At 39.1% G+C, this 23,957-nt stretch overlaps 1 protein-coding gene across 2 annotated transcripts in view; it reads left to right on the plus strand.

Moving 5' to 3' along the window:
* LOC126412654 (lipoyl synthase, mitochondrial) overlaps window positions 1-23,957 on the plus strand; it is a 115,180-nt gene that overhangs the window by 53,105 nt on the left and 38,118 nt on the right. For both annotated transcript variants that reach the window (XM_050082353.1, XM_050082354.1), the window contains exon 5: window positions 14,391-14,549. In XM_050082353.1, the coding sequence (XP_049938310.1) occupies window positions 14,391-14,549 (159 nt within the window). The remainder of the gene's footprint in view (window positions 1-14,390; window positions 14,550-23,957) is intronic.

The raw sequence follows: 23,957 nt of genomic DNA on the forward strand, positions 1-23,957 counted from the left end.
TGTGGTGCTTGTGGCGTGCAGACCACGGAGTGCCACATTTTATTGGACTGCATTTTATTTGCTGACTAGCGGACTGTGGTGGATTTGCCAGTGGATTTGCCGTCTATTTTATGTATTGGTGAAATGAATGTGATTAAGGTTTTAAAGTTTTGTGAATTGTTCAAAGCTTTTAACAAGATTTCATGGAGATGTTTGAAATGTGCCAAAGGGTGGCTGGCTCACCCTAGTTTTTTGTAAGTGATCAGTCAGTGTTAGACTACTCAAGTGCTCAGATTTATTTTAGTTCTTCTGTGACTTGTTTTCTGTGTTTTAATTTTTTGGTTAGCTCTGTTCCCTCCTAATTGGTTTTAGTGTATGTGATAACAGAGTGACTATCTGGTCATTTAAAGTGCATGTGTGTGTATTACAACACTTTTAGTTCATCTCCATATTCATTTGTTTTCGTAAGTGTAAGGGCGCTGATGACCTCGCCGTTGGGCACGCATCAGATACACACACACACACACACACACACACACACACACACACACACAAGCACCAGGCAGAAGCAGCCATTGCATGTTACTTTCGCAAAGTATCCTGACCATCGTTTTCTCCTGGTGCAAATCTACGTATATTATTAATAGTGGTAATTACTTGTATTACTTTATTTTAGATGTAAGTCAGTGGGAATGTAGATACTTTGAAACAAACCACTGCTCCTCTTCTTACACATGCAGCTGCTGTGTGTACATACAACTTCATAGTAAGACACTCTCACCAGTCTATATACTGGAAAAGCTACAACCCTTTATAATGCAATGTTTGTGTTAACCTAAATTTGCATATTTAGATGTAAATATCCTGATGACTTATAGAATGAGTAATCTTTGATGGTCCATTTTTTTTCTCTGCATCCATTTTCAGCTACTGAAAGGAAAAATTTATTGAATTTAGCTGCCAGTTATTTCAGACTAGCATCATCTGTCTCTGCTATTATGATCAGAGAGTTCAACATCATATGCTACATCAAGTTTATTTGTTTAATGCCTCATAACGATTCAAACTGGAGTTGTAGCCATTAATAGTATTTACAGGTAGAACCATGTTTACACATGATGAAATCAGTATCTCACACAATAATTCTCATTGCTCATAGGAAAATTGACATGGTGCATTGGATACAGATATATGGTTTTTCTGTATCAGTGCTTGGTACAACATGATCTTTGAGATATTTGTCTGGGTCCTGTTACTTTATAGGAATGATTGACAGGAAGCAGTTATTTGCTTTTTTGGAAACCATATTTGTTGAACAACTGGAGAATGTTTCATCACTACACATAGAATGAAGTGTGTGTCCTTAGTGGAGTTTTACTGTACTGTACTGTACTATTAGTGTCGTGCAACATCCCACATAATTTCTGTGCTTAGTGGATTAGTTGTGGTAACAGCATTATGCAGCTACCAGGATCTCTGGCGCTAACATTGTTAGATGTTATTTACAGCATTCAGTGAAGACAGAAATAGACAGAAGAAGGTGGATAAATGATGAACTCAAGAATCGTATTTTATTAGTCTCATAATGTATGTAACCTAAATAACTTGATTCAAGTACAGCAGAAACATCAAAAAGTTTGGCAAAACTTCACGATAAAACATAGAACAAGTGGTACTAATAACAGTAGCCTAATGACACCATTTTGATACCTATTAAGAAAAAAAAGTTCAATAACATGTTACCCATTGGTCAAAGTGGTAGGTCATATCATGAGAAGAGCTCAGCCAACAGTGACAGAATTTGTGTTATTGCTTAGCGTCGTGTTCTCAATGTCATGGAGTGGTGAATTCAGTTGTCCTCTTGCCGTAATGTATCTGTGCTTCTGTGATTGTCATAACATTGGGCATGGAGTGTTTTGTATTAGGAAGAATGGTGTTCTGTGCTTACCAACTCCTGATCATTGTATCAGGTTTATCATATTAAGTATAAGTAAGTGAGATCCATTATATTATTGTAATTGTTTCCACAAAGTTATGATATAAAATGTAATGTAGGTCCACAGCCCAAAACAATTCTTGTAAATGAATTAATCCTAAGCTTCAAGTCTATATCTATACTCTGAAAACCACTGTGAGATGCATGGCAGAAGGTTTGTCACATTGTACCACTTAATTAGGTTTTCTCTCCATTCAAGTGCGTGAAGAATGATTGTTTGAATGCCTCTGTGCATGCAGTAATTATTCTAACCTTATTCTCATAATCCCTATGTGAGCATATGTAGGGGGTTTTAGTTCAATTTCTTCAGCACCTCTGGGACACTATCCCATGGATCAAAAAAACCTGTGACCTTTCATGCTGCCCTTCTTTCTATACATTCAATATTCTCTGTTAGTCCTATTTGGTAAGGGTCCCACACACTTGATCAATATTATAGAACTGGTTGCATGAGTGATTTGTAAGCAATCTCCTTTGTAGACTAATTGCACTTCCCCAGTGTTCTACCAATAAACCAGAGTCTACCACCTGCTTTACACACAACTGAATGTATGTGATCTTTCAACTTCATATAGCTACAAAATGTTACACTCAGATATTTGTATGAGCTGGCCAATTCCTCAGAGACTCACTGATTTATGGCCATAGGAGACTGTTTTTTCGTTTTTGAGTATTTAGCAGCGTTTTTTTACACAGTACTTCATCGTAGATAACTGCGTCATCTGAAAAATGTCTGAGGTTACTATTAACACTTTGAGGACTGGCAGCTTAGACACACTCCTGGTCCAGAGGACCGGCTATTTTTAGTGTTTTTTTTTTTGAAATGTCACTGGCATATTTTGATTTAAGGTATCTTGAAACAGAAAACATATTATGAAAGAACATCTTTAAGGTTTATTTTAAATGTTTATTTTAATCATATTGGTTGATGACAAAATTAATAACAAGAAGCATAAAATGTATGATTTCAGTTTGACAATAAATGAGTTTTTTAGTTTAGTGCAAATTCACAGTGTGGAAGATTTTGAAGCATTCTGGCATGCAGAGTGGTACATTGCAGTCTGGACACAACCAGCTGGTTTCCTTCCAACCTGCTTTACCACTAGATTTTTTTTTTGTTTTCTTAGAGCAAACTTTACACACTCCAGTTGGATGCTCCTTATCAGTGGCTGGAATTTTTTCTGCAGTGTGTTGTCCTAGAAGTCTGTTGCTGTAAGTTTCACTAGGAACATTGTCTAGTGCCAAATTTGTACCCTTGTGAATCAGTCCTCCTCCAATTTGTCATAGAAAAGTGGAAAAACAGCAACTCTTTCTTTGAGCAGGAGTCGTGGTTTCGCGGTATAAGACAAATGCATTTGTTGCAGCCATTATAAGCATGCGGAAGTACAATGTATTCCACCACTTCATCTAAATGCATAGTAAGAAATCATTTGATCACTCCTATTGACCCCCATTTTGTAAATATTATAGTCAAGAATGGCATCTGGTTTTGATTTTACTTTGATACCTTCTTTTGTATGAACAGATGTCAGAGCTGGTCATTTTTTGCACAGTGGACAGGCATAGTACATCAGTTGTCTTTCCACTTCAAACAAAGCAGATGATTCCTCCTCATTGACACAGACTTGTACCTTTTCAGTTTTTTGGAAACAATTTCGTTTGGTAGTTCTTTCTGGTTAGTCACATGTACCTAATGCCTTCGTTTTATGTTGCCACAGAAAATTGAATACGGTTGGTGAACTATAAAATCTGTCCATGTAAACAGTGTGGCCTTTTCCCAGGTAATCTGCTAGCAACCTCTCAAATAATGGTATTATGGAGTTGTCTTGTGTTCCTTTCCCAGCATATACCTCCAGTCTAAGAATGTAACCAGTTTTGGAATCACACACAATAAAGATCTTGATTCCATACTTCTCAGGTTTATTTTTTATGGAAACCTGAAATACCATTCTTCCACGAAAACCACACATGCCTTTGTCAATAGTGAGGTTTTCTGATGGGTAAAATGATTTTTGTAATTCTATAAGAAATGATCCAGGATTGACCTGATTTTATGCATGGGTCATGCTGAGGTTGACTTTTCGGAACATAAGTTGCATTGTCATTCAAATGCAGGCTTGATAATATTTCCTTGAATCTGTTTCTGGCCATAACAGAACCAGGGAAAGGGGTTGAAATAAAATTGTTGGTAGACCAGTAATATGTCAGTTTCGGTTTTTTCACAAGACACATGTGTATAAATATGCCAAAAAACAAATACACAAAAAACTGTGAGGCTTCACCCTGGAAGCTGCTTTGAGTTTGTCATAAACAGACTTTGCATATCTGTTTCGGATTTTTTGTGTTTCATTATGGAATAGGGGAAAGAGATCGAAAACACATCAAGAGGAGTGGAATTCTCATGAACAGCTGCCATTACTCCACTTTTCTCTACAAATTGTGGCACAGTATGCTAGTTGTCAGCAAATTTCCAGCATAATTTGGCATCAGTGGGTTTTTTCCGGAAATTCGTTGCCTCTTTGTAGGAGGTACAGACAGCTGTGTTGCAGCTGACACCTGTGTTGCAGATGATGTACTTTGTTCAGTAAACACTGGCTGCACAGATGCAGGCTCATCATATTCCTGTGCAAGATAGACGAGACAAGATAACTGAAGCATCTCGAGCAATATAAGTCGTAATAATAATACTGAAGAAATTCTGCAGTAGACAACTCCTTACCTGTATCTGAATCCTCTTCATTCTCTTCACATTCAGACTTTTCCCACTCAGAACAAGAATCGTCCAACTCTTCTTCTCACTCAGAAAACATGTAATATTTGAGAGAAAAATTAACAAGAAACGAGAACATTTGAAACTCACGGCTACACCAATGCACAATGGCGCAGCGTGTCACGGAAGCTGCTATGCGTGTCTTGCTGTTTCTTTCGATGTAGTTCTAAACCATAACACAGAGCGGAATGGCAGTCAAGGGACGTATAGGCAGGCGTTCCACGCAGCACTACCACAGTAGCCGGCCTGCTTCCGGATGGCTAATAGACTGTGAGTGGCGAGCAACAGCCGCCCGACCTATACTCGGGTGCGGTCATTTCAAAGCAGTTCTGTGGTCCGACCTTCGCTCGGGCTCAGTTGCCAAAGTGTTAATGTTGTCTGCAAGGTGATGCGTATACAACATGAACAGCAAGGGTCCCAATACATTTCCCTGGGGCACACCTGAAGTCACTTCTACATCTCATGATAACACTCTGTCCAAGATGACATGCTTCATCCTCCCTAATAAAAATTCCTCAGTCCAGCCACAAATATCACCTGGTACCCCCCATATGGTAGTACTTTGACAACAAGCATAGTTGTAGTACTGAGTCAAATTCTTTTTGGAAGTCAAGAAATATTGCTTCTACTTGGCCACCGTAATCCAAAGCTTTAAGTATGTCTTGTGAAAAAAGTGCATGTTGGGTTTCACATGATCGATATTCTCGGAATCCGTGCTGGTTGGCATCGAAGAGGTCATTCTGTTCTAGATACCTCATTATGTTTGAGCTCAGAATATGGTCTAAGATCTTACAACAAATCGATGTCAAGGATATTGCATGCCAGTTTTGTGGATCATTTCTGCTACCCTTCTTGTAGAAGGGTGTGATCTGTGCTTTTCTCCAAGAACTGGCCATGGTTCTTTGTTGAGGGATCTATGATTGATTAGAATTAGAAGAGGGGCTAACTCGGCCGCAAATTCAGTATAGAATCTGACAGGGATTCCATCGGGCCCTGGAGATTTGTTAAGTTTCAATGATTTAAGCTGTTTCTCAATACCACTGATACTGATATGCATTTCATTCATCTTCTCAGTGGTGTGAGGGCAATTCTCCTGGGTTTTCCTTTGTAGAGAAACATTTGAAAACAAAGTTAAGCTTTTCTGCTTTTGCTTTGCTGGTGTCAACTTCAGTTCCAGTCTTGTCCATGAGTGTATGGACACTAACTTTGGTGCCACTAACAGCCTTTACATATGACCCGAATTTCTTTGCGTTTTGTGAAATATCATTTGACAATACTCTGCTGTGGTCGTCATTGGAGGTATTGTGCAGCCAAACGTGTTTCATTCAGCATCTCTCTATCAATAGCAGTAGTCTTTTTTTGACACCTAGTATGCGGTAATCTCTTTCTTTTGGAGTTTCTGTACAGTTGTGTACTATTCTTTTAAACTTGAGCCATAGTTCCGCTACACTACATGCTCCTGCCCTATACTGAAAGTTTCAAGTTTGTCATTGAGATATGACACTACTGACTTTTTATCTCATTTACTGAACTTTCCTATCTTTCTGCTTGTTTTAGTTGTCCTTTGTACTTTGTTAATCGTTGCCACAAATGTGTCATGGTCACTGATACCAGTTTTGATGTAGACAGTATTTGTTACCATTAGATCCAGTATATTTTTGTCACGAGTGGGCTTCCTAACTATCTGTTCTAGGTGGTTTTCAGAGAAGACATTTAGTAATGTTTCAGAGGATCATGCCAACCACTAATGAAACTAATTTTCCCAACTCATTGTTGAATGATTAAAGTCTCCACTTACAGTTACAGTAAGATAGGGGAACTCACATACAAGTGTATAATAGGAGATCTTACTTAAAAGTTAACTGAGGTGTACTGCCGTTTTCTCTAAAACTTTTGGTTACATCAGGAAATTACTGTGGTAGGCAATAGAAGGATCCAGTTATCATGTTATGCCCACCCCTGATACTGAGTCTTGCCCAAACAATCTCATATGCAGCCTTACTTTCTATCTCAGAGGGTTTGAGTTTCTTGTCTTTTGCGACAAATATGCCACTTCCATTTGCTATTTGCCTATACTTTCAATATACATTCAAATTATCCCCAAAAATATCAGTGCTATCAGTTTCAGGTTTCAATCAGCTTTCTGTACCTAGTATTCTGTGAGCTTTGCTGCGTTTCAGGAGCTCTTCGAACTCTGGCACTTTGTTGCCGATGCTTTGGCACTTAAGAAATATGGTTTTAATCCTCGCAAGTGGGAGGCATTTCTTTTGGTCTTACCCTGATATTTCTGTTGTATTAGACTGGCTCATGTATGTAGTTTCCAGCCAGTTAATTTGTGTTTTGTTAGCTTGTTGTATAACTTAAATCTGTTCTGTTGCTCTCACAACAGCAAAAATCTAACTTGATTTTTTTAACAAAACAGTTATCAATCACATTGCTTCTAACTACACAAGAAATGTTGAATCTTTTGAATTTATTATTATTACTATTATTATTAAAGCAGTAAGAGGCACCTGAGATAGGTTACTTCCACTAATAAATGCTGTTTTACATCAGGCCACAATGCTTATGCATGAAAAGTGTCTTAAGAAATAAATGCTTATGACACAGAATACTGTACTTGTAGATCAAACAGTCCACCTGTGTACTGCTGGTTCGAAGTGCCCAACAGGCACAGTATTCCGGTGGTGAGATATTTTGCTGTCATCAGTGTGCCTGACAATGGTGACATGTTTGATTGCTGAAATAATTGGCAGCACACCCATGGACTGTTTAACTACTACTCTGGGAAAACTGAAGAATCACTGTACTTATAGCTACAGCAGAGGTGATGTGATATACAAAATCATTATGAATTTGACAACAAATATTCTTCAAGAAGCTTGGGAAGCTTCTGGTATCATTGATGTGGAAAACGTAATAAAAAGTGTTAATTAAGATTTGCAGAGGACATTAGCATAGACTTTCAACATGCCTCTCTGTCTACGGTATGTTAAAGGCTTGTTACACCAAGTTCCAGATCCTGTAAGATTTTGAAATGCCAGTATTTTAGATCCTCCACACTATTCTGCTAGTATTTTAGATGCTCTACCTGTTCTTGTGGAACTAGTCAAGATGCATACAAAAATATTGAAAGTTCTTGGTCGTTCATATTCATCTTGGTAGGCCTGTGTCACTGCTCTGGCAGTTGTAAACAGTTAGAATTGCCCTATGCATGTGGCTCACATAATGAATACAGATCAAAATCCCAAAGCATATACTTTACAGGGAAATTAGGAAGGTCTGCTATTCTGCTGTGTTTATGGTGGCAGTTAAAAATGTTACTCAAATATCAGTAATTTCACTCATTCACAGGGATATGACATAAGCTGAAATCCTCCTTCCTTTATTATTGAATTTTATCCCCCATCATAGTTTCATTGTTGCCTTCCTAATGAGTGAACAATGTTTAGTGTTACACGTTGGATGCAGTTACGAAGATAGTAAAACAGGTTAAGTACTTTCAGAACACAAATTTTTTCAATTGTTCAGATTTCCATAATACTGCAAAAATGCTAAAACAGATGTAGTCAGCAGAGGAAATTCTTTAAAATATCCAGGTCCTCCTCCTCCTCCAACAAACAAAAAGGAAGAGTAGGTAGCATAATTCTACTGGATATTGAACACTTACAGTCCCTGGCCAATTTATTAGATACACTACAGTTTTAAGCAAATTTTGATTTATGTTTAACAAATTTCTTTTTAATACATAAATTGTGATAAAATGATTATGTTGTCTGCTTCATAACCAAGGTGATATAACAAATAAATGAAATGTAGTATTTGTCGAAAATATTTTATTTCAATAATTACAACAAAAATTAAAATATTGTGAAAGTGAAAACAGTAGTTTTAATATTTTGTTGAACTACCTTTTGCAGCTATGAGAGCCTTAATACGACAGGGTATGCTGTTGATGCATTTGTGTATGATGATAGCACACATGGATGATCTTCTCTAAAAGCTGTGTTGTGATAACATCTTTTGCCACCTCTGTCTTCATTAGTTCCCATACATTTTGTATGGGGTTCATGTCAGGACTATTACCTTGCCAGTCTTACAGAGGGATACTTTGTTCCTTGAGAAAGGATTTAACTGGCCTGGCTGTGTGACAGGGAGCTCCAGCCTGCATAAAAATAAATCGTTCCCCATTTGGGAACCATTCTTTGAGTTGTGGTATTAAACGTCTTTGCAGGACTTCCTTGTACTGGTCTTACCTCATTATGCCGTTAACCATATAAAGACTTTATGTACCTTTGCCACAGCTGACAGTCCAAATCATCACCTTAGTTGTGTGCTTTATGGTCTGAATAATACAGTCAGGATGAAATTTTTCTCTTGTTCAATGGCGCGCACATACTGAGATTTGTTAGTTAAAATTTCAAACGTGCTTTCATCGCTGAAGCATACCAATAAAAATCAAGAAACATAATTAATATACTATGAATAAATGTACATAGGTTATATCATATCGTAAATAATAATTTTAAAGTTAAATTACTGATCTCCAGAAGTTCACATCGTTACCACACCACTGTTTAGCCCACTTCAGACGCTTTGCTTTCATTGTGGCTGTTAACTTCGGATTTCTAATGGCTTGGCAGGCCTTGAAATCAATATCCTTCAACTTTCTGTGAACAGTGCATTCAGAAGCAGTCACATAAGCCTTTCCCAGTTGAGATTTTATCTGTTTTGTTATTGCAGACCTGTTTTCTCGGCAAATTCTTTTGAGTAATCTTTCGGACCTTGAGGTGAAAATTGGTTTTCTTCCATATTTATTCGTACTTCTGGGGCTCAGTTCTTCACCTAAAGTAATCTTCTTCTTTATGCACCTCACGCTAGCTTCTGACATTACCAACCTTCGTGAAATTTCCTGATTGGAATACATTTTTGTATTAACGAGGGCGTGGACCTCAGCTTTTTTGCATGGTGAACTGTCCCCTCATTTACACATTTTTGAAGGTCACAATTAGTAATATCTGGCTGTTAAACAATCAATTGTGATGTCGATATTACAAAACTGATAATCAAAGCGAACAAAGTGCTACACCAGTTACTTGCGAGAACGCCACTGAAGAAGTCCTTTCCTGTACTCTGTACATTGATACCTACGGTAAGTCAACAATACAATGTCACGTAGCAACAATAGATACAAAATTCAACACTGTAATAAGTGCCCTGAATAACTGTCATAAATTTTCTGATTAATCGCATTAAATATAGTACTCAGTATGTAATTGTTACAAATAACATTAAAATGTGCAATGTGTCTAATACTTTGGTCAGAGACTGTATATAAACAACATTAGCTAGTAGTAGCAGCAGCTAGGGATTCATGGTGAGGACAGTATGTTGTCTCCTGTAAGCTGTCGTCTTCCTTTTATGAGTTAGTGTGAATGAAAAGTGGTGGAGTACTGGAGGTGAAAAATAACAAGCTCATGTAGCCCAAATAGTCGCCTGGCCTTGATTTACATTTTGTAATTCTTGCAGTAAAAAGCAAAATGCCCATCCCTGAGTAGGAAATTGTTTAAATGAGTTGTGTGATTTTGTTAGTTGCTTTTAGGGTGAAGTTCCTTGTCTTCTTTCCCTACCCCCCATCATTATCTTTCTTTACTGTGCAAAGTGTGATCAAAGGTTGTACGTGTTTGAGTGCTTGGCGAATTCCCACTTTTGAAAAAGATGTATCAAAGACTGTGTATTAAATTTTGCGTGAAAAATGGAATAAAATGCAGCTCTGAATTTGAAATGTTTACTGTGGTCTTTGGCGAATTACTATTAGTAAGACAAGAGTTTCCGAGTGACATAATAATTTTAAAGAGGACAGAGAAGATGTTGAAAATGACTGCCCTGGACACCATGGCACATAAATTACTGTGGCATTCTGTAAGGGGTAAAGAAAATGATTTTGGAAAATTGCTGAATTGCCATCAGAGAGGTTGCTGATGATGTTGGCATATTCGTCGGCTCTTGCCAAGCATTTTTTGATTTGGGCATGAAACATATAACAGCAAAGTTTGTTCCAAAATTGTTGCATTTCAACCAGAAATTATGTCTTGCAGAAATTACTCAGGACTTGCTGAATGAAGTCAACAAAGATTCAGAACCTGTAAAGGAGGTTATAACAGGTGACAAAATGTAGGTATATGGGTACTATATTGAAACCAATGCCCAATCATCCCAGTGGAAACAGCCTGAAGAGCAAAGACCGAAAAAAATCCGACAAGTTTGATCATTTGTTATCAACTCCAAGATTGGAAAAAGTGCTGGCCCAAGTATATTAAATCTGAGAGGGATTACTTAGAAGGGAACAAAGTTGATGTTGATGAATAAATAAAGATTCTTTAGGATAAACAAAACTTGCTGTTACTTTTTAAGCACAGCTTGTCTGTGTTTAAATCGTTGGCAGTAATACAGATACTGTGAACTGGAGAAGACTGTTCAGCTTTAAGGTGTGAAGAAACCATCGGAATATTATTTTCTTCTCTTCTGAATGTGGCCCTATGCTTGTAAAAATGCGTAGTTGCTCAGATTAATGTAATTTGATGTTATTTTCCTCATTTATTAACTTTAAATTTAACTATCTGTCTGTGATGTAAGGAATTTTCCAGACTTACATTAAGTACTTGGACAATACACTGATCAGCCACAACATTATGACCACCTACCTAATAGCTGGTATGTCCACCTTCAGCGTGGATAACAGTGGTGACGCATCATGGCAAGTAAGCAGTGAGGCTTTGGTACGTCATTGGAGGGAGTTGACACCACATCTGCACACACGTCACTTAATTCCTGTAAAATACTGAGCTGTGGCGCCACATTCAATCACATCTCAGCTGTGTTTGGTCGCATTCAGATCTGGTGAGTTGGGGGGGGGGGGGGGGGGCAGCAAACCAATTGGAACTCACCACTGTGTTGCTTGAACCACTTCACCCCACTGCTGTCTTTGTGACATGGCGTATTATCTCATTGAAAAATGCCACTGCCATCGGGAAATATGATTGTGATAAAGGGATGTATATGGTCTACAACCAGTGTATGATACTTCTTGGCCATCACGGTGCCTTGCGCAACTCCACTGGACCCATGGATGCCCACGTGCACATTCCCCATAGCACAAGGGAGCCACTGCCAACTTGTCTCCGTCCCGCAGTACAGGTGTCAAGGAGCTCTGTGTCCCTGGAAGACGATGGATTCACACCCTCCCATTGGCATGATGAAGTATCAGGAGTCATCAGACCATACAATGTTCTGCCACTGTGCCAACGTCCAGTGCTGATGGTCATTTGCCCATTTCAGTCATAGTTGCCAATGTCATGGTGTTAACATTGGGACATGCAAGGGTTGTTGGCTGCGGAGGACCAACATTAGGTGTGACGGGTGCACTGTGTGTTCACACACACTTGTACTCTGCCCAGCATTTAAGTCTGATGTTAGCTCTGCCACAGTTCATTGCCTGTCCTGTTTTACCAGTCTGCGTAGCCTACGGCGTCGAGACACCTTCAATGAGGGATGGCCACCCAACCTCATGACATCTGGACATGTTTCACATTAGTTTTGCCACATGTTGAAGACACTCATTACAGCACTCCTCAAACACCTGACAAGATAGTTTCTGAAATGCTCATGCCAAGCCTCTGGGCAATTACAATCTGCCCTCGGTCAAACTCTGGTAGATTGTGTGTCTTCCATATTCTACACATGAACAGCATGCTCTCTGATATCACATACACCATGTGTGTGTGTGACTCACAGTCATTCCTTGCCAGGTGACACATCACCTGGATGAGTTTATATGGATAGTAGGTAATGTTTTGGTTGATCAGTCTGTATCAGATTATGAAACAGTATTTTGCACACAAGCAAGCATGTCAGTGTTATTCATTGTCAAGTATTACAAAGAAAATATAGTCAGTTTTTGAAAATACAATGTAATTGTATAGATCAAAAATGTGCTCACCAATTGGCGGTAAGAGAACACACACATAAAAAGTATTACAGTTATGCAAGCTTGGTGGGTAGGTTTTTTTTTATCTATCCAATTACCTTATATTGTCAGGTATCCCAAAGAAAGCAGGTGTTGACAGATGTGAAAATTACCGAACTATCAGTTTAATAAGTCACAGCTGCAAAATACTAACTCGAATTATTTACAGACGAATGGAAAAACTGATAGAAGCCGACCTTGGGGAAGATCAGTTTGGATTCTGTAGAAATGTTGGAAAACGTGAGGCAATACTGACCCTACGACTTATATTAGAAGAAAGATTAAGGAACGGCAAACCTACGTTTCTAGCATTTGTAGACTTAGAGAAAGCTTTTGACAATGTTGATTGGAATACTCTCTTTCAAATTCTGAAGATGGCAGGGATAAAATACAGAGAGCGAAAGGCTATTTACAATTTGTACAGAAAGCAGATGGCAGTTATAAGAGTCGAGGGGTATGAAAGGGAAGCAGTGGTTGGGAAGGGAGTGAGACAGGGTTGTAGCCTCTCCCCAATGTTATTCAACCTGTATATTGAGCAAGCAGTAAAGGAAACAAAAGAAAAATTCGGAGTAGGTATTAAAATCCATGGAGAAGAAATAAAAACTTTGAGGTTCGCCGATGACATTGTAATTCTGTCAGAGACAGCAAAGGACTTGGAAGAGCAGTTGAACGAAATGGACAGTGTCTTGAAAGGAGGGTATAAGATGAACATCAACAAAAGCAAAACGAGGATAATGGAATGTAGTCAAATTAAGTCGGGTGATGTTGAGGGTATTAGATTAGGAAATGAGACACTTAAAGTAGTAAAGGAGTTTTGCTATTTGGGGAGCAAAATAACTGATGATGGTCGAAGTAGAGAGGATATAAAATGTAGACTGGCAATGGCAAGGAAAGCGTTTCTTAAGAAGAGAAATTTGTTAACATCGAGTATTGATTTAAGTGTCAGGAAGTTGTTTCTGAAAGTATTTGTATGGAGTGTAGCCATGTACGGAAGTGAAATGTGGACGACAAATAGCTTAGATAAGAAGAGAATAGAAGCTTTCAAAATGTGGTGCTACAGAAGAATGCTGAAGATTAGATGGGTTGATCACATAACTAATGAGGAGGTATTGAATAGAATTGGGGAGAAGAGGAGCTTGTGGCACAACTTGACTAGAAGAAGGGATTGGTTGGTAGGACATGTTCTGAGACATCGAGGGATCACCAATTTAATATTGGAGGGCAGCGTGGAGGGTAAAAATCGTAGAGGGAGACCAAGAGATGAATACACTAAACAGATTCAGAAGGATGTAGGTTGCAGTAGGTACTGGGAGATGAAGAAGCTTGCACAGGATAGAGTAGCATGGAGAGCTGCATCAAACCAGTCTCAGGACTGAAAACCGCAACAACAACAACATTAGGCATTATACTTATAAAGAATACTTACACTGCTCAGAAATGTGAAAATTCAGTGTTTTATAGATTGGCTATCAAGATGTAAGCAGTCCCCTTCTATTCCGTCCTGCTGCTGTTATAATCTCATTCTGCATTTTAACTTCTGTAGGTACAATTTTAGTTGTACTGCAATAAGCGAACTTCTCTCACTCTCTCTGTCATTTTAATTTTATGTATGTTCACAGGAATCCAGAGATAATGGTTGAATGTCTAGTACCAGATTTCCGTGGTGACCTCAATGCTGTGAAAACAATTGTGGAGTCAGGCCTGGATGTTTTCGCTCATAACATAGAGACTGTGGAAGCACTTACTCCATTTGTTAGAGATCGCCGAGCACGTTATCAGTAAGCTTTACCATAATGTGTGTGACTTATTGTTTATTAATATTGTTAGACAATGTATTCTGGTGTGTCTAGAAATTGAGAACATCGTCGTGAAAGACTTGAGCTTACAAGCAGATTAAAGCAAATACTATCTAAGCAGTTTAATAGTAGGAAAGTTCTAGTGGAATGTAAATATTTTAAGAGTAAACACACACACACACACACACACACACACACACACACACACACACACACACACACACCTATGCCCCTACATGTTGCTGGCTAGACTGACAGTGCCAATGCTTTTTTTTGCGGCACATGGGCTGGTATGGTGGGGGTAGTGACGGGTAGGGTGGGGTGGGTAGAGAGAGAGAGAGGGAGATGTGAAGGAGGGAGAGGGTCTGGGACTGGGGTAGGGTGAATAACAGCTTGGAGGTAGACGGGTTTGATGGCTGGCTGGTGGGAAGTGGCACAAGCTGCAGGTGATTTGGTTACATGAATTGGGAGGGGTGATAGGACGGAGGAAGGGGGAACTGTTGGAGGGAGTGTGTGGGGACAGTGGGTTACCTGAGTTGAGGCCAGGACGATTGCAGGAGTGAGGGATAACTCCCATCTGCATTTCAGAGAAACTGGTGGTGGAAGAAAGGATCCAGATGGCTCGATTGTGAAGCAGCCATTGAAATTGAATGTTTTGTGCTCAGCTGCATATTGTCATTGAGTGGTCAACTTTGTTCATGACAACAGTTTGATAGTGGCCATTCATCCTGGTGGACAGCTAGTTGGTCATCATCCCAACACACTGGGTGGCTGGATTGATCAGGTCTTGCTCCTTGGTCAGCCACAGGGATATGACCCCTGTGGCAAGGGGTTGGGAGTGGGAGTGGCTTAGGGATCAACTAGGATGTTATATAGATTGGGTGAGTGATGGAACACCACTTCAGGAGGGGTGGGAAAATTATTGGGTAAGATACCCTCATTTTAGAACAGGATTGATATAATCAAAGCCTTGGTAAGGGATGCAGTTCAGTTCTTCCAGTCCAGGCTGCTTTTTATTTCATTTTTATTTATTTTTTTTTTTGGGGGGGGGGGGGGTAGGACTTTGTAGTTGATTTTTGGGAGTGCTGGAAGGATTGGGGGCCATATTGTATCCTTGGTCATTTCTCATAGCTCATAAATGAAGTTGAAGATTATGATCCTTCATCAAAAAGACAAAAGTACATAGATGTCCATGTCCTCCATTTGAAACCCTACTACAGTCCATAGGCACAGACCTACAATGGGAGGTTAGAAAGTGAAGACCCATTGTGCAATTACAAAGCTTCAACGTGAGGGGCTACTTTCGATGCTCGTCATAGTGCAGAGGATCTAACAACACAACCAGTACATGAGGATCCCCCAGTGCCACTATACAGAGAACCATTAATGGGATTTAGACCCAGGATACTGTAGTCGGCACTTCTGAAATAGCGTGTCGCTGCTTCTACAGGAGAGGGAGCACTGCCATGAGCTGTGGTACTTGAAGTGTGGCATTACTGGTTAGCATCTCTGGTTGATGACCTGAGAGTTGTCAGTTCGAACCAGCAGGTATTTTTTATTTAGTGTTTATCATTTCCGGATGGTTCTTGAAATATTGTATGTATGTAATACTAGTATATTCAGGAATATTTGATGTTTGTATACATATCTACACACTGTGTCCAGGAAGTTATTTCTGTTGTGGATGTATGTTGGTGTAGCTAAAAAACATGTTCCATCAGTGCTAGATACTGTAGTTCATTGATGATTCTGCCTTCAAATTTGGACTTGATTGTGGTTTAGATGCGACAATATATTTCATTTTATCTTTACATATTTCATTATAATTACGTGTCATTGCATTTTTTAAGCTTATGCTGCATAAAATTAATTATTATTGCTTGGTTTTTATCCCTCTGCATATTTACTCACACCTCAGTAAGCCACTCTCTTAGAAAAACATCTGGATACGACCTAACGTAAAAATTGAAGACAGAAAGTAAATTCTCTCTTAATATCACAGTCTAGTGCAGTAAAAAGTGGATAAAAGATTTTATTCAGAGCTGTTATTTTCTCAGCCACTCTGGTGTGTATTTTAGAATAAAATTCTGCTGTCAGTTGCACAACCAGAAAATTTATTTCAATTTCACAGTTTCAAAAGATTAATGTGTCCTCGTCAGAAACCTACAAGATTTCCATATTATAAATCATTAGAACTTGGCCATACTTTATGTAAAGTACAGGAAATGTATTACAAAAACTTATTAAATATTGGTTTAGCTCACATCAATATCTTCTACACAGAAGCATAATGCCATGACATGTCAAAAAATGTTCATATTGTTTGTGATAATTATAAACACAGATTGATAATTTACAGTAAATGGATCACATTCATGTACATTGTCAAGTTGTTGTGCTAGCAAGAAGGAACATGTATAAAAGCATATAAAAAGTATAACACAGTCTAATGTAAGTAGTGATACTCCATCTCATCTTTGTTACCCACTGTGATAGGAGCATGTTGAATGCAAGTGATATTGGCGAGCTCGTGAAATCGAATTGCAATTGCTTATATTGGTTTATAGAACTGTTATTGCAAACAGGGTTCTTTGTAGCACAATAAACTGCAGCAGCAAGAAGACGACACCACATGTATGGTTTTTCTTATAATTTCCTAAGCACCCTCAGAGGTATACAACATAATTTGCTGCACTTTGTCATGTAGCTTACATATATGTATTAATTATTAATGTTATTTTCAGCCGTAGAAAGTGACTACTGAGTAGCAAAAGAGAAGATCTCGCGAAGAAAGTCTCTGTTTACCAATGTAATAATGTGAAGTTTTGTTTGCTACACTTCAAAACAAACCAGTTTATGAACACAGAAAATGGTAAACTTGTATGGAATGAAGTACCTACATTGACATATCAAATAAGCCATCTCAACTGTTGATGGAAAGAAAATGGCCATAAAGATGTGACAATCTGTCAGAAACAGTAAAACTGTCCTAAGACACAAAAGCTGCCAGTTCCCCAAACTCGCCCTATATCAGTGCCGGATACATCAGAATCTTCAACACAGACCTGCTGTGAAGGTGAAGTGGTTTAATGAAGTGAAATTATTCATGTCTTATAAAAATGCGTGAAATGTAAGACTGTACAAATCATTAGAGTTCATGCAAAGCTATTATGCCAACAGGTAAAGTGCCCATCATTAAAAGAACAGACAGCAATGGAAAATGTATCAGAAAGATCAAATGAAGAATGACAAACAAATTTTGAAAACTATTGTATCCCACAAAAAATATGCTCTTGATTTATTGCTAAGCCAGATCAACACGACATTGAAGGATAAATGTGGAGCAAGATGGAAACAGAAAAATAAGTTCCCAGAATGAGATTTTCACTCTGCAGCGGAGTGTGCGCCGATGAAACTTCTTGGCAGATTAAAACTGTGTGCCTGACCGTGACTCGAACTCGGGACCTTTGCCTTTCGTGGGCAAGTGCTCTACCATCAGAGCTACCGAAGCACGACTCACACCCGGTCCTCACAGCTTTACTTCTGCCAGTATCTCGTCTCCTACCTTCCAAACTTTACAGAAGCTCTCCTGCGAACCTTGCAAAACTAGCACTCCTGAAAGAAAGGATACTGTGGAGACATGGCTTAGCCACAGCCTGGGGGATGTTTCCAGAATGAGATTTTCACTCTGCAGCGGAGTGTGCGCTGATATGAAACTCCCTGGCAGATTAAAACTGTGTGCACGACTGAGACTCAAACTCGGGATCTTCGCCTTTCGTGGGCAAGTGCTCTACCATCTGAGCTACTGAAGCACGACTCACGCCCGGTCCTCACAGCTGGTAGAGCACTTGCCCGCGAAAGGCAAAGGTCCCGAGTTCGAGTCTCGGTCGGGCACACTGTTTGAATCTGCCAGGAAGTTTCAGAAAAATAAGTTGCTTGCTCCAAATTTATAATAATACAGCACTTCGGCATACATGATTTTTATCAGAATGTTTAATGTTTGTCAGTGCATACATATTTAGAAATCATATAGGAAAAGGATGAAAAACAAACATTATCCCTAAAACATAAATGACTGCCTGCTTTCTCACCTTTTGGAATGCTAGTGCCGTTCCAGCTGTCTAACGGAAACAACTTTTGCAATAGTGTGTGTTTGGACTGTTGTATATTAGACTGTGATATAAAGATATGTATGGCTAAGTTCTAATGATTTATAATATCCTAAATTTTGTAGGCTTCTGGAAATGACAGTTTAATCTATTGAAACTAGGAAAGTGAAATAAATTTCTTAATTGTGCATCTTACAACTGAATTTTATTCTGAGAAATGTGGTTAATTGCTCTTTGTGTTGGGTTATGAAGTGCTTCTGCTTCAATTTATAAGGTTTCAAATTTCAGTTCTCAAAAGTAAAGCAGATATAACAGCAACACTGTGCAAAACAATACTAGTCACTACTGTGTGTGCTGTTAAGATTGGCAGTAGGGCAAACAAAAGACCAGCAACTTGTTCACACACAACTAAAGACTCCTACCGAATCAGAACTAGGGACTGCATGTGTCAAGAAAAGTTTGCCAAATATAACTTCTTGAGAGTTCATGACTGTGTGTTCATCGCATCTCCTGTTGCATCAAAATTATCATCTAAGTTAAGATCTTGCATTATGATGGACGATACTTTCACTATAGGTGGAGGTATTGTTCTAATGTATATCAAGTGTTCAATTAGTAGATGGAGTGCTCTATGAAGTTTTAACTTCAGCAACATATACACAGTGGTGTGCACGCAAAGAACAAAGCAGTGCAGTCCACTAAGAAGCAGGTATTATTGATGTAGATGCAAAGGACTCCAAACTCCACAAATGTATTTTTCCATAAGATGTGCTCTGCTATAGTTACTGTGAACAATCCATGGTACAGTTTAATGTGCCTGAATATCGTTCATTTATACAAAACTGCTGAAGGCAACAGATTCCTGATGAACAGTTGTTAAGGAAACACTGTTTACATTTTTATTACCAGAAAGCTCTGAAAAAATGTGGGCACTATATAAGTAATCACTACATATGGATAATCAGCAAGGAAACAATGGACAGTTTGAACCCTCAAAGTTACTACTGATTTCCTGCAACATATTGGAACATGTAAATCATTCAACTGCAGTTCGTTCTGTGAATAACAGTGTTAATGTTCTGTGGCCTTAGGGTATTAAAGAAAGAAAAGTTATGTATTCATATGTTGCAACCTACGTGCTGAAGATGGTAACTGTCCTGTGTGTATTCTCTTCATATTTAATGCACTTTACCTAACTGGCCCATACACTGCAACACATCACCAAAGAAATGTGCGGCAACTACCCAGAATCAAATAAATCATTTCATTCAGCAAGAAGGTGTTTCAAAGCATGCATAGTGTTGCTCAATAGGGAACTGCTACCGAACCGAGCTCTGCTGCCTGAGTCTGTCCTGACAAGCTGGGGTGTATGGATGAATATTTTTCAAACCATGAAATCTGTGACTGATTCATTCCCAAGAGACTTCAGTTTTAGTATGAAAGGTGCAAAATGCTTTCATTGAATCTAAAATCAAAAATACTCTAGCATACATCTGTAACAGTTTTGGCTTCTATTGCCAGCAGCAGTAAAGGAGTCGAATCAATTGTTGCTGTTGTAGAATTTGTTGAGATTGTCAAATGTAAGCTGACTGACATTAGAGGTGGTACTGGGGAGAGAGTAATGAATAAGTTTGACACTGTTTTGGCAAGAAATTGTGTGTACTCATCTTTTGATACTATCTGCAATATCCTCAGTGGGGCAGAAGATGCTCCAGAAGATATCTCTCCAGAAATATTTCATTTCCTAGAATTTTTGCCATTGTGTCCTTTTATGTGGGAACATAAATTTTCTTGCACAGAAACTTTCTTTCTGCTTGGTGACATTCTATGATGATGGAGAATTTGTGCTCTCTCAAGAATGGACCTATGTTTTGTACAAAACTTTTAATGTGTTTAATGCAGTTATTTGTTGTGAGTGTATAAATTTGTGGACACAGAGAGAGAGAGAGAGAGAGAGAGAGAGAGAGAGAGAGAGAGAGAGTGTGAGTGAGAGAGAGAGAGTGTGAGAGAGAGGGGGGGGGGGGGGGGGGAGAGGGGGGGAGGGAGAGGAGGCACAAATGTGAATGCATAGCACGAATTCTTGTAACTGTGGTGTTGCTAGTTTCTTTCTTACTGAACAAGACTATTTTTTTTTTAAAGTTTTATCTGAATTCTGTTTGTATTGTCAGATTGGAAGTATTAACAAAAAACATTTTTATTTTTAATTACTAATCTCATGAAAATGCAGGTGTTCATGGTAAATTAAAGTTAGGTACCATAATTCAAAACATATTATTGTTTGAAGACAAAAAATGTGCGTATCAATAACTCTGTTCTGTTATTTTATCACTTCATCCTACCTTCTATTTATAGCCTGTTAGTAGGAATTTTACCAGCTGTGATATCATTCTTGAGTAAACTGTGAAGAAACGACAGCCTAAGGGAACCTGGAGAAAATGTTGGTTCTGGGTAATCAGATCCTGTATAAAATTCGCATTTTACCATTGCTGTTTGGAAATGTCTAACTGTAGTGGAATGAAAGTGCGGGTGTTAGACAAAAATATGGAATCACCACGAGAAATTTGCATTTAACATACACTGTCCAGTCACATTAATGTGACAACCTTTCGAGAGCCTGAATAACCACCTTTTGCAGTGCATAGATGAAGGAAGAGTCAGTGATGTTCTGGAAGGTACCAATGGGGTTGTGGAGCCATGCTGACTTCAGTGCTGTGGCCAGCTGCACCAAGTTTCGCAGTCGAGGAACTGCGGCGTGAGCAGCACTATCAAAATGGTCCCACAGATTCTCAATTGAGTTAAATCTGGGAAGTTTAGTGGCCATAGGATTACAGTAAACTTGTGCTCTTTAAACCACACACTTACACTATGAGCTGTGTGACACATTGCATTGCCCTGCTGGTAGATGCTATTGTGTCAAGGAAAAACAAACTGCATGTAGAGGTGGACATGGTCCCCAAGGATAGAAGCATTCTTGTGTTGAACCATTGTGCCTTCCAGGATGATGATATCACCGCGGGAATGCCATGAAAACTTTACAGCAAGGTAGCACTCCCTCTTTCAACCTTGGCCCATCTGATGATTGTTGCAGGGTGCTTGTATTCAGACATTACATGCAGGTGGAGCATAAAATGTGGTTTATATGAAAAGGCCACCTGTCGCCACTCAGTGGACATCCAGTTACAGTATTGGCATGCAAACTCCCGCCTGTCGCTGATGAAAAGCAGTCAGTATGGTTGCATGAAACCGTCACCTACTGCAGAGGCCCATACACACAACTTTTGTTGAACAGTCATTGAAGAGATGCTGTAGGTAGCCCCTTGGTTCATCTGGGTGATCAGTTGCTCAGCAGTTGAACCATGTATACATATACACAGCCATTGTTCACCCCTGTCACCCTTGTACATACGATAAATTACTCTTTTCCTGCCCCCCCCCCCCCCCCCCCCCCCCACAACCACCACCAGATGCACTTTGGAAGTATGCCCTCCACTGATAGTGCTGTTATCTGCTGTCTGTGAGTGGTTATTACAGGTTGATGTTGAACATTGGTAGTGGGCACATCAATGTGACTGGAACATGTAACTGCAAATGCTAATTAATTCTGCAGGTGGCACTGTTATATTTGACCATGAACAGCACCTGTGCAGTGCCTCAGTACATTGCCTTGTCAGAAAAACGTCACGTGTGGTTACAAGTACGTTATGTCAGAATGGGCAAATTATTGGTGTTTGTATGGTGTGTGTGCTTTTGTAACAAAGGTAGCTGAAGTGTTTGGTGTTTAAAGAGGTACTGCATTGAAGAAAGCATGAAAACATCACCTGATAGCTCACAACACAGACGAAAGTGTGTGTTGAGTGATTGTGACATAAGCATTGGAGAGGATTGTGTTGAAAAATTAGAACATGACAGCTGCAAAAATCTCTGCACAACTGAATGTCACACCTGCGATCCCAGTCAGCCAAAACAATATGGATGGATCTCCATAAGCATGGAGTTCCAGGACGAGCTGGCATGAAAACTACTCATCAGTGATGCAAATGCCTGTAATAGGAAAAGTGGTGCCACAGCCATAAAACGTGGACTTTTGAAGCATTGAACTATGAACTAGGTTGTTTAGTTGGATGAGTGTCACTGCACACTGTTTTCAACCTGTGGCTGAGTTTATCTCCAAAGAGAGAAAAATGGTTGGGCAGCCATATCGTGGTATTCCATGCACCCCATGTTACTCTGCAGAGTCATTTTTCTGCCAAGGATTATGTGATCATTTTGGCTGATTAGATCCATGCCATGTTAAATTGTTTGTTCGACAATTGTGATGCTGTGTTCCAAGATGACAGAGCTCATGTTTCTTCATGCATTGTGCATTTTTCAGGATGGGTTTTATGAATACAAGGATGAATTGTCACTTTGCTTGTGGCCCCCCTCCCCCCAGTCACCAAATTCCAATATTTTAGTCTTTGTGGTCTGCTTTGGAAAAAAAGGGGTGTGGTCGCTTTCCATCTCCATCATTGTGTAAACGTGTCACTCTTTTGCAGGAAGATTGGTAAAATAATCCTCCAAAAACCATACAGGACCTGTATTCATCCATTCCGAGGTGATTGGGAGAGCTGTTTTCAATGCCAGCAGTTTTCCTGCACCATATTAGGCATGGCAGTGTGTTGTGTTTGTGATGGTTCCTTATTTTTGTCTACCCTGTGTTATTTACCATCCTAATAAATAGTAATAATAAGAATAATTATGTTGACATGAAATCTATTGATGAACATGATTCCATGAGTGTATGAAAAGAGACAATTGAAGAAAATATATGCAAAGGTAATCTAACATTGTGTGTAAAAATTACAATTGCTTATTATTAGCAGCTGTTGTATCTACATCTATATTCTGCAAACCATAGTCAAGTGTATGACAAAGGTTACGTCCCATTGTACCAGTTACTATGGTTTCTCACCATTCCATTCACATATGAAATGTGAGAAGTGTGATTGTTAAATATATGTGTGTGTGTGTGTGTGTGTGTGTGTGTGTTGTAATTAATTTAATCTTGTCCTCAAGATCCCTATGCGAGTGATACATAGGGATTTGTAGTATATTCCTAGAGTCATCATTTTAAGGCCAGTTCTGGAAACTTTATAAGCAAGCTTTCTCGGGATAGTTTACATTTGTCTTAAAGAGTCTGCCAGTTCAGTTTCTTCAGCATCTGTGACACTCCCACAGGTCAAACCAACCTGTGACCATTTGTGCACAGGTTTGTCTATGCTCAATATCTCCTGTTAGTCTT

This window comes from Schistocerca serialis, chromosome 7, assembly GCF_023864345.2.
Source record: "Schistocerca serialis cubense isolate TAMUIC-IGC-003099 chromosome 7, iqSchSeri2.2, whole genome shotgun sequence".
Lineage (NCBI taxonomy): Eukaryota > Metazoa > Arthropoda > Insecta > Orthoptera > Acrididae > Schistocerca > Schistocerca serialis.